Below are 12,055 nucleotides of genomic sequence, written 5' to 3'. Positions count from 1 at the left end.
GCTAGAGAGCTTTTAAGCAGATTTTTAAAGTTAGGATTGAACTAAAAGTAATTGAAAGCTGAAATATTTATTCAATAAAAATTAACCAGAAACGTAAACCTTGAGGACAAAAATCATGTGTCCATAAAGGATAAAATACAACACAACATTTTTGTGAGTGCTGACAAGCAAGAAAGTAGCAAATTTATTTACCAAATAAGAGAAACTTTGAGAAGTATTTTAAACATAGCAACATATAATCTCTTCTAGGAAATCTCACCCCTGTGCAGCAATATTTGAAATATATTTCAGTACTAAAAATATGCAAAGGCTTTGTAAATCTTTTAACTTTGGAAGGTAACATCTTAAAAAGTACTAAATTTACTCTAACACCAACAGTTGGACAAAGTCAAAAAGTTTAGCAAACTTATCTGAGGTTGTATTGTTAACTTTTTCATCTAATAAAAGTCTTTACACCAAAGGGAATGCTGCAGTTCAACTGACTGTGAAAAGATCTGCAGTAGACATAAGATTTAATAAATTAAAAGGTTGCTTTTTTATTCTTTCTCTGACAATGGCCAATACTAGATGTTTCTGTAAAACAAATCACCAGTGATCTTTAAGAACCAGAATGCCAGTTGTGTTACAAGTTTTAGTTTTAGTTTCATTTTATTTCTAACTGCATTTTAACAAGGACATGTAATATTTGGTGCAATCAAATACTGGAGTTTTTCTGTCGGACACCATACTGCTAATATAAATAGTCAATCTTCCAGATGCTGTTTTTTATTCGAATTTCCAACATCTGCTCACAGAAAATCTGCTGTAGGAATGCAAACTTACTTGTTGAGAATATACCTCCCTCTGGAGAGCAGTGCTCATTCTGCATTACCTGCCCTTTCTTTAGCAGAGGGTTTTTTTGCAAATGCAGAATAAGTACACGCAGCACATGCTGACTCATGGCGCACACTGCTCGTTTCTGTACAAATAGGAAGGTCAAAAGAGGTTAGGAGTTTCAAGCAAATCTTCACTTGCTTGAACAAAGCTGATAATTGAGAGAGATAAGCAGCCTTGGCAGATTGCTTCAGCCTTTTGGATCACCCGTAAAAGCACCTGTCCTACGCACGGGCTCCAGGCAAGGTAGCTTTGGCGAGTGCGCAGACGAGCCAGGCTGCGTTGGCAGGACTATGAGTTTCCAATTCCCATTGCTCCAGCTTGGGTGCGTCAGCACGAGCGTGAGACAGCGGCTCCCTGGGCTCCGCCACGTGAAGAGGTTGCCGCTGGCCAGTTGTGCTGGCCACACGCAGGCGTCAGAGGGAGAGTTATTTTGAGCTGGTAGTAGTCTGATCCGTGTACCACGTGCTCACTGATGCCTGGAGGACATGAAGTGTGCTCCCGGAGAGCACCCTCTGGTCTAGCCCTTTCAACAAGGCAGGTCGCGTGCTTCCAGACTGCTCCATGATGCAAACCAGTGCATGGGAAGTAGCGACAACTCGGGGAATTTTGTTGCAAAAGTGCAACAACTGTTTTAATCGTCTTCCCCCTACCTCGCAGGCTGTAACAGTGATTCTCCTTTAATATTGAACTCATCCACTGCTGCAGCTTCAGCTTACACTGCCATTTAAATTAGAATTGAAAATCTCTTAACGCACAAGTAAAATAGGAATACAAATTCAACCTGTCCAAAATTAATGGCTCTGGGGTCCCAGCTTAAGCGTGCAAAGGAACGTAATGCTGCTGTCCTCGGTGCCAAAAAGGGCCAGAAGTTTTCTAAACTAGGCAAACACACGCATGCAATTTTTGAACAAATTTTGAAATGAAAAAATCAATGGAAGTCTTGAATGTAAAAATAACCCAATAAAATCTTGTAGGAAATTGCTCCTTGGAAAATATAAGAAAATATACTCGCTACAGGCATCTCCCATTTTGCCCAATAGCTTAGATTCAAATGTATACTCCTCCTTTAACACATTAGTTCCAAATCCCAAACTAAATTTAATAACACAATGAGAGGAAAAAAGGAAACAGAGCAACAGAAATCACTAAAAGAGGACACAATATTTAATTTACCCAAGTAAACTGAACGTGGAACTGACCAAAGAAAATCTGATTATTTGTTAGTTGTTTCTTCTTGAAGTCATATTGGGTATCTGGGTGACTGACATGTATGTGTGTGATGAACTATGTAGCGTGCAGGTTTTATTCCGAGGCTAATTAGCTTTTTATACAGAGATCTTATGAAAAGCTGCCGTATTTTATTTGTGAGTGACAGATTACCATTTCACCATTCTGTTGCTATGGCAATACCAGCAGCAAATAGTAAGTAGATAAACAGGATTTTGCATGTATTCATCCAGATATCTACTTTGGGACATATCATTCAGAGCAGTGTTCATTACCTAGCTCAGGACACACATGCCTTACATTTATGTGTCTGTATACTCCCTAACACAGGTTTGGTGAGGGTTTGTCGATTCAAGTTAATACAGTATATTTAAGTTAACACAGTATATTTGGCAGTGTGAGCATGATAGCTACTCAGGCAGAGTAATAAAGGGCCAGATTTTTCAGAAACATTTAGATATAGCTTGTTCCTTTATACATGTTCATGGCAAAAAAAACAGAGAAAAGAGTAATTTAACACTTCTCATTATAGAGCTGTTCCTCATTTCACCCTTAAAAATGACTCATGCCTTTCAGGTGGGTAACAACATTAATAAGCAGAAATTACATTTTGCTCTCAGTAAATTACAAAACAGTGAGTTTGGGTTTCTTTTTTTTCAAGATCAGTCAGCAACCTAAGATCTTTACTAATAAGGAATGGATAATTTTAACTGGTTGCATTATGTGATGTATGAACAAACGTTCCCAACAGATTTAACTTAATTTTTGTCAATGAACCAAAAGCCTTTCTTTGCAAAGTACTTGAAGATGCTGTTCCTGGAATTAAACTAATCAACAGTTCTTGGATAATGTAGGCAAGAGGAAGGACAAAAAAAAATAAAAATCATCGTCTCACATTTTAGCCATTTCCCTCTGAACATCAATTTTATATGAACAGAAAAGAGCTGATGTATCCTGTAGTACCGGGCGTAAAATGAATTCAGTAAACACCCGGAGCATGGGAAGGGGTCCAGCGAGAGCCACAGAGAGCCTGGAGATGCCATGGGAGAGCTGAAAAGGGTTTTTACTGGACCTGCTGGAAATGAGCCTCGGCAGAAGAGGCAGAGCGCAGCCTTTCTTTCTGCCAGTAGCTGATGATAAATGCTGGATGCGTTTCTGAATAGTCACTCAGACCAATAAAACTGATTACCTCATTTTCACACGTATAGCTTACACTTCCAATAATGTGCTCTCTTTTAAATATACCCCGGTCTATAGATGCAGTTATCGGAAATCGTCATCAGATGAGGTTTTCAGACAGCCCACGCTAAGTCGGGAGCGGGAGGGATGAGGAGCAGAAGAAAGGCGGGAGAGCGTCAGGAGCGCAGGGAACATGCCCAGTTAAGCTTCTTCCTTAATTCCTTCTGCCTGCACATTAACTACCTCACTATGCCGTCGGAAGATATTTTCAAGACAACCTGTAGATTATACTCATGAAAATGCACGTATTTCCTCATAGAAATGGAGCCAAATAAATGTTTATGAAATGGAAAAGATGTCTGTCAAAGTCCAGCTTTTTTTGCTACTATCTTAATACCATGGAAAAAACAAGCAGATTCAGAAGCTATGGAGGATATTTATTTATTTATTTTTTAAAACAGGAAGGAATCTTGCTCTTAATTCTAGAAATAGGAAGCAAAAAATCCCACATATGTCACTGCAACATTTTTTTCCATCTGTTTACTGCTCTAATGCTGTTTGATAGCTTAAGTAAATAAGCAGCATCAGCTTACCGGATTACCTTGACAAAGAACCAAACAGGTAGGATGCATATTAAAATACACACAATATGTAATGAACAGGCAGGCAAATCTATTCCATACAGCAGTAATGCAATGTAATCCAAGAGGATTATTTATCACTCTGCAGTTATCAAACTGTAATTCCAGTTCCCCTCATCTCCCCCCCATTTTTAGGTTGTGCTACATACAAATAGATACAAGTCTGTCCAAGGCCGACAGCTTCTCCGATGGCGCTGTCTGCAGGAAAAATAAGCTTTGAATAATTACATGTTCTTTTTCTGTTCCTAAACGTATTCCTCCCTCTGCTGTGTCGCAGGAGCACAGCATACCGACTGGCATGGGGTACGCAGTAGCTCCGCACCACTCCGGGGTCTACCCAGTTCACATCCAGCTGTACGAGGCCTGGAAGAAGGTCTGGCACATCCGAGTGACCAGCACAGAAGAATACCCACACCTGAAGCCTGCACGGTACAGACGGGGCTTCATCCACAATGGCATCATGGTACACTGCATTTCCATGCTTCATAGCAATAGTACTTTAAGTGACTCAAAAGTATGCTATTTTTACCAAACGTTTCAAGTTTTACAGCAGTCATTAAAATTCTCTGTGATCGAGGATTTGTAAGGATGTCAAAATAGTGCATTTGTTATGCAGCCAGTTTTTAAAAAAAAAAAGTCACACAAACTCAGGCAACTGCAGATGTAATCCTCAGAAACTAAACGTGCTTGTAGTCCCATCAACTATCAACCGAGTTATAAATGCATACTTTGCAATTCATTAAGCTGCCTAAGACCTATGTTTCAAGCTCTGGTTCATCTTTATGCATGAAAGGATTTAGAAATCCACCACCTGGGAAGGTGAGCAGGTGTAAGTAATCTCCTCCAGCAAGTATGACACTTCTCCGAGGCCGAGGTTTCATTCTGAGCTTTGCTCCTGAAACTCCCAGAGCCAGGGACCGGACACGTGCCCAACTCTTCCAGCCCATGCATTTGTGCGAGGAGAGAGAAGGTTCCTCACATACACACTTCAACTGCATGAAGAGCAGGAGAATGTATAAAATTATTTGGCCTGTCTTACCAGCCAGCTGCAAGCCGGTAAAACACAAAAATTGAATATGCATAGGTGAAGTTTGGAATATTTCAAGGGCAGGTCCCGGGGGGCTTTAAAGCCCCAGCTGACTTGAATATTGCCTATGCATAGAAAGACAAAATTGTGATCCCCTAAACAAGACCAAAGGAATGTCTTAATCAAAACCAAGAAGTTACTGCACAGGGTCCGATTACTATTGGAACAGACTCAAATTCAGCAGCGCATTTACACATGTATTAAAATGCTTTGCTGAATGTAGGTTTCATTTGTTGTTTTAACTGAGTAGAAAAGCGAAAGCACTGACTGGAGGGAAATAAAAGGCCTTCCCCAGGTGAATGATGTCTCTGCATGGATTAGGCAATACCCATAAGCCCTGACAGTTGTTGTCTTTTCTTTACCAGAGCCCTTTGATAGCACCTAGCTAATAAAGTAACTAAACCACCTAGTTCTCCAAGGTGAGTTTGTTTTCCCATGCCTGCTGGCTTGCTTCTGACATGCAGCCTCTTGATTTACGACGGGACAGGGAGCTCACCTCGGGCAGGTCTCACGCGAGCGTCCCACCAGTCCTGTACGCATTTCACAAACAGGAATGAGGGGCTCACTACGGTTTGCAGGACTGAGAAAAGTATGAAGCAACAGGGTCTTTTGTGGTCCGCAGCCTTGAATACAAATTCAGTTCAATGTCTCAAGAACAGTGAGATTAATTGCCTGAGATAGCGAAGACGGCCAGGAAGCACTATTTATCTGCTAATAAACTAACCTTGCTAAGGGAAGAGAGGTTTGGCGTTTTGTTTTCTTTCTCTTCCAAATGCCAGGAAACAAACACTTATTATGAGTGTATGAGCTGAATAAAATGGTCTGCATGAAAGCTCAGCGCATGTGTGTCGCAGCTTTTCAGAGCTGGCATCTGGAAATCTCCGCATCTGCAGGACCGCTCTTGCTTACCACGGGAGTTCAGAAGGCACAAAGGAGCCCATAAATAAACATGCCAGAGCACAGGGGCAGAAAGGGTTGCAGTTTTGTTTCTTTGAGTTGCTGGAGGGATTCGGGTGGCTGCGCCAGGGTGAGTTCGCAGAAAGGAGTTAATGTCACAACGGCGCTGTTATTTTGTTCTCAGGTGCTCCCTCGACAGACCTGTGGCCTTTTCACTCATACTATTTTTTACAAGGAATATCCTGGGGGTCCTCATGAGCTGGACAAAAGTATCCGAGGAGGTGAACTCTTCCTCACCATTCTCCTGAATCCCGTAGGTACCTTCTTTTGTTATTTTTTGGACGTGATGCCTAACGGGGAGGAGGGAGGGAGGAAGGGAAGGGGATCAGTTTTCTTTGATCTTGTTTGGAAAATAAAAAAAATCAAGTCCACTTGTTGCTCAGAGGTAACAAGCAATTTAAGAGGAAAGGAGCAAAATGTCTTCTGCTAATTTCTAACTACAACTGTATGCAACGAGTTACTGGAAGGTGCATTAATTTTAGCTCCGTACTGTTTCCCAACCTGAACCCGGGTCCCCGCGAGAAGAGTGTGCTGACCTTGTCTGACTGAGACTGAAAGAAATCAGTGAGGGTAGAGAAAACTGTGTGATCTTATTCCACTTTTCCTTTTCTCCATAACCTTGGCTCTTCAAGCACTCCTGGTACAGCTTGATAGAAACCCCAGGGCTCAGGCCTGATATCATTCCCCCACCACTGGCTCTTAAAAATAGGTTTTGTGCAGCTAAAAAATACTTCAAGCAGTACATAGCCTTCTAATGAGCATTTTTGCTTTGCTCAGTGCTGCATTTCTTTTTCTGTCAACATTATGTGAACAATAAACGATATAGATGTATGTATGTGTGCACGTATAAACAACCTACATATGTATAAACACACACATATATATGGTTTAATCAAAAGTGCCACAGACTTTAAGGCTGATTTGCAGAGCTATCACGCAATTTTGTCTCTCAACTAATAAAGCGGTCTGAACCGCGCTGTGCTAATATACACATGCACACACACATATGACAACACGATATAGGTGGATGCATAAGTGTGACTGGGCTTACCAAGGATCGGGGAGGAAAGCTACCTGACTGCAAATGCTATATTTTGAAGTTACAGTTCTCTTGCCCGTGAACAACAGTCGGGCGCCATTTAAGACAGCAGCCTAGAGGTGGAAGGAGGAAGGACAAGAACAAAAAAAATATCATATATCAATATTTTTTTTTGCCATTGTCCTCCCTTCTTCCTGTTCCACCCAAACAGGCTATACTACTCACAAGATAAATGCCTTCTGTCTTGCCAGGTGGCCTAATTTTCAGCGGTTTTAAATTGCAGTACTCATTGACTTCTCTGCAGAGTTACAGAAACTTTAGGTGGAGCTAACTCTCAAATCCAGGTCACTTTTATTTAGAGACCTATAGATAGATTTCAGTATTATATAATTAGGCAAAAATTTTGGCTGGGGAGCTAAGTTGGCATCTGAGTCAAAGATTCAGCAGGCTTAAAGAAATGAGACATTTCTATTAGGGATTTTTCAGTAGGATGCATGTGACACCTAATTTGAGAATAAAAAATATCATGGAATAGTTTGGGTTGGAAGGGGCCTTTAAAGGTCTAGTCCAACCCCCCCTGCAACGAGCAGGGGCATCTTCTACTAGATCAGGTTGCTCAGAGCCCCGTCCAACCTGACCTGGAATGTTTCCAGGGATGGGGCACCCACCACCTCTCTGGGCAACCTGGGCCAGCGCTTCACCACCCTCAGCATAAAAAATTTATTCCTTATATCTAGTCTAAATCTACCCTCTTTTAGTTGAAAGCCATTCCCCCTTGTCCTGTTGCAACAGGCCCTGCTAAAAAGTTGGTCCCCATCTTTCTTGTAAGCCCCCTTTAAGTATTGAAAAGGCCAAAAAGGTGTTCCCAAAGCTGCCTCCTCTCCAGGCTGAACAACCCCAACTCTCTCAGCCTTTCTTCATAGGAGAGGTGTTCCATCCCCCTGATCGTTTTCGTGGCCTTCTTCTGGACCCACTCCAACAGGTCCGTGTCTGTCCTGTGCAGAGGGCTCCAGAGCTGGACGCAGGACTCCAGGTGGGGTCTCACCAGAGCAGAGGGGCAGAATCCCCTCCCTCAACCTGCTGGCCACGCTGCTTTTGATGCAGCCCAGGATACGGTTGGCCTTCTGGGCTGTGAGCGTACCCATCCCTTCATCCCCCAGCCTGTATTGATACCAGGGGTTGCCCCGATCCAGGTGCAGGACCTTGCACTTGGCCTTGTTGAATCTCATGAGGTTCACACGGGCCCACTTCTCGAGCTTGTCCAGGTCCTGTTCTTCATCCTGTCTCTCCATTACCTGCAGTTCTCTCCGGCTGGCTTTTCTTGCCATAGTTTCCTTAAGTGTAACTTGGCTCATCACTGTCTTGGGATGCTGCTGGAATTTATCTGTAGCTTTCTCATACTTTGATGAATACCCGTGCATCTTTCACTTATCTGAAGATTTCCTCAGATTTAGGCAGTGCACCAGTGTGTAGCAGAGTATGTTCTCACTCCACGAGAGAAGCTTAGAATAGCCCCAATTCCTCAGTCAATCACCATGTCCAAGACTGTGAGCATGCTCAGACCACCCTGACTTCCTCCCCTACAACTCGCCTTTTCCCTAATTTCAGGGTTTTCTTTCTTACTGACAGCAAATAAGCAAGAAGGCACAAGCTCACAGTTGCTTATTAGAAATTTCAGCCTTTGGATCTTTTAAACGGTTGCACCCAAATGTTCTTTCCAAAGACAGGCTGAGGCTATGGGGAAGGGTAGCTCTTCAATGAGTCTAAAAATTAATTTAAAGGCTACTATTGAACTCTGAATGAAATCAGATAGGCCTATGCCACCATTTATTACACTCTCCGTAATTCATTACCCCGGGGTCTCCAGGCAGCTCCCAAGCACGACCAACCTCTGAGGTGACAGAGCATTCTCCTTCTGGGAGCTCTAACAACCCCAGCTGCTTGCGCTGGCCCTGCAGGGGGTTTCCCCCAGCCGGGTCCAGTTGCTTCCCCCAGGAAAGGGCCATATCCCTCCCTAGACAGATCCTGCAGTACAGACGGGTGCTTTTGGTGCCCCGCTGAATGTGACACAAAGAATATTTGAGAGAAGCAGTTCTACCATCTGCCTTTTAGGTTTCAGGATTGATGCAGCAGAGATGGGACCTTTCCTAGGAAGGCAATATGTAATGGTAGGCAAAGCATTCCAGATTTAATCATGCATCTGTGATGTTTCATGACAGAATTAGAAAGTCTTCCAAAGAAAAGGAGGGGCGGAAGATTTTCTTCAATTTTCTTCAGTACATGAATTCATTGTTTTGGCCAAGCTATGTTCCAATAACTTGAGTGCAATATATATTATTGGGTGGTATTTGAAAAGAACAGCTTTTGAATACTGTTAATGTTTGATTCCCCCCTCCCACTTCTATTATTTTCTATCATTACCTCATCAAAACTGGTATTTTACTGAGCTAAGCGACACAAGTGAAATACTGACATGCACTTCCCTAACTCTGAGTTAAATGTGAATCTGTTCCAATATAAGTGCTTATTCAGATAGGAAGAAATATAATTTAATCATGTGTGAGCTGAAGTAAGATATACCATAAAACCCCACCATCATTCAAGTCAGGTTGGTACACTACCCTATGAAATATGCGCTGACTGACAACAGTAAAAGCAAAATCTAGCCTTATCTCAGAAGGAAACTGGTGTGAGTAGGAAACAAAATCATCTATATTCATACACCCTTTTTCTTTTTTTAAATACCACATTTGGACAGCACACAAATGAACAGACAGGAAGACCTTTCTTTTATTCCATGTAAGAGGTGGTGTAGTGTTTTGGTGGTTAATTTGAAAAAGTTTACAGATTATTATCTAAAATCTATGGTATCTTCTAAAAGGATCAGTAGAGTGCCTATTCCACTGGCCAATTGCAGATTCAGTTGAATTAAAAAAATATGCTTTGAACGTGATATGTTCTCCAATCTGGCAGCAGTGCATAGTGGAATAGCAACAAGAGACTTCCTATCTTGTATCCTAGAAGCTTTTCACACACCTCCACTCATGAATAAGCTTCCTTGGTATTTGGATATCAACCTGTGCAGTTCAGGGCTTTACCAAGAGCAGAGTTCAGGGGTTCAAAACCATAATTTAAAGTTTTGTTGTAGTTGTTGAGTCATGTTGAATGAGATGCCTAATATAGTCCCTGGATAGAAACCATATCCATAAAATAAAATCCTAACCAGAACGCGCCGTCCCCCTAGCACGTAGGCTGCTTTACACATCGTTGCAGTTATCCTACTTCAGGTTTTGCAGGAAAGGGATTGCCTGTACCATTGTGTATTTTTGCATTATTGACATTGTTTAAAAATATTTTTTGTTTACTGTTTAAAAACACCGGCCAGACTCTTTCCTGGTGTGGAGGAGATTCGCAGAAATAGAGTAGCTCCTATTAATTCTACTGCCACGTGGTTGCACAAGTCTCCTGCTCACCGGGCTCTGGCCTCAAGCAGGTGTGCAATTGCCACCGGCATTAGTGTGAGTTATGCGCATACAGCAAGGGGAAAAGGGAACCCCTCCGCATGGACGGTGCGCTCTTCTGGAGGGTGAAGATAGTATAAAACTATTTCTGCTTGCGGAAAGAGAATGTATGCATGTGCACTCTCACAGCGCTGCCAGGCTACCGTGAGAACTGAAGTTACATACAAATTGTGTGTGTTATTACCATAAAAGATCATATTCCAGAGTCCAAGATTGGGTTAGAAATCTCCTTATGCAGCTAGTTATCTGCCCTGTGGTGCACAGTGTCATTCACTACACCCGTCTGGTTTGAAAAGCACAGGGGCAACAACAAAAAATGAACAAAAAAAGGAATATCTGGTTTCACAGAGCACTTTCTACAACTACAGCAAACGATCGTTTTGTTATCATTTTATGAGGTGCCTTCTTGATCATCAAATAGGCTAGAAGTTAGAAGAGGGTTTCTGATCAAGTTTGTTTGTGATCATTGCCTGTCTGTCATTTCTGTGGGGGTTTTTTGTTCCCTTTGCCAGTTTTTACATTGGTATGTTTCTGCAGATGAGCCTAACAGTAGTTGGGCAACAATTCCAAGTTAGATGTGATATATAACAACATTTTGGCTTTAGATGCTTGAAAAACTAGATGCTTTCCCCATAAAAACAAACCAACCCATAAATAATTGCTAATATACTTTATAAACCGAAAATAAAGTGAGTGTGCAGTTCAATGACATCTTCCCAAAGCATCTCTGGTAAGGGCTGGTCTCCCACACATTGCACAAGTGTCTGCTTGCTCCTGGCTCCTCTTTTGGAGGCAGCTACCTAGTTTTCTCCAAATCAAAACCCTGGACCTAGGTTTTGAGGATGGTTTACTTTAGGGACTGTTCCCAAAAGCCAGTCCGGAGAAGGATGCATTGGCTTTGGCTCTCTGCAGACCTCCAACACCATTCCCAGCAGGCTTTCAATCCTCACATCTTCCCACTCTTTTGCTCTGTCATTGAGTGTGCAACACGTATTACCAGTGTCACGCATAAAAACATCCCTCTAAGGCAACAACATTGTTCTCACACTTCAGACACTTAAAAAACAGACATACAAAATAATTGTAATATTTGAGCCATATGTGCAGAAACGCTATGTGGTGGGAGCAATGTAGGCATGAGCTTACTCCATGAGTGGATACGGAGGAGCAGCACACCCCACATCTCATACCCCCGCCTACACACAAAGCATCGCTGCTGTAAGGCATCTCCTACTGCCGCAAGAAAATGACCGAAGCCGTTGGAACACTAAAACCAAAAAGCTTCTTTCACTTTCAGTTTGCCTTGCTGGAGACACGTAGGTGAATCTATTGCTTATTAAGAAGTAGACTAACACTGCTGTAAGGCATCTCCTACTGCCGCAAGAAAATGACCAAAGCCGTTGGAACACTAAAACCAAAAAACTTCTTTCACTTTCAGTTTGCCTTGTTGAAGAGACACGTAGGTGAACCTATTGCTTATTAAAAAGTGACTAACACTACTAGCTAAAAAAGTGCAAAGAGGTGCTGC

The 12,055-nt window shown here is 42.2% G+C and overlaps 1 protein-coding gene across 1 annotated transcript in view; it reads left to right on the top strand.

The window, feature by feature from the left end:
- The window catches only part of NDST4 (N-deacetylase/N-sulfotransferase (heparan glucosaminyl) 4), an 86,241-nt gene that overhangs the window by 41,031 nt on the left and 33,155 nt on the right, over positions 1–12,055 (top strand). Inside the window, exons 4-5 of the mRNA XM_009334908.1 lie at positions 4,201–4,386; positions 6,092–6,220. Coding sequence (XP_009333183.1) covers positions 4,201–4,386; positions 6,092–6,220 — 315 coding nt within the window. The remainder of the gene's footprint in view (positions 1–4,200; positions 4,387–6,091; positions 6,221–12,055) is intronic.

The sequence above is a fragment of the Pygoscelis adeliae genome, unplaced genomic scaffold (assembly GCF_000699105.1).
Source record: "Pygoscelis adeliae isolate BGI_AS28 unplaced genomic scaffold, ASM69910v1 Scaffold31, whole genome shotgun sequence".
Classification (NCBI taxonomy): Eukaryota; Metazoa; Chordata; class Aves; order Sphenisciformes; family Spheniscidae; genus Pygoscelis; species Pygoscelis adeliae.
This window is presented reverse-complemented; position numbering and strand designations above follow the sequence as displayed.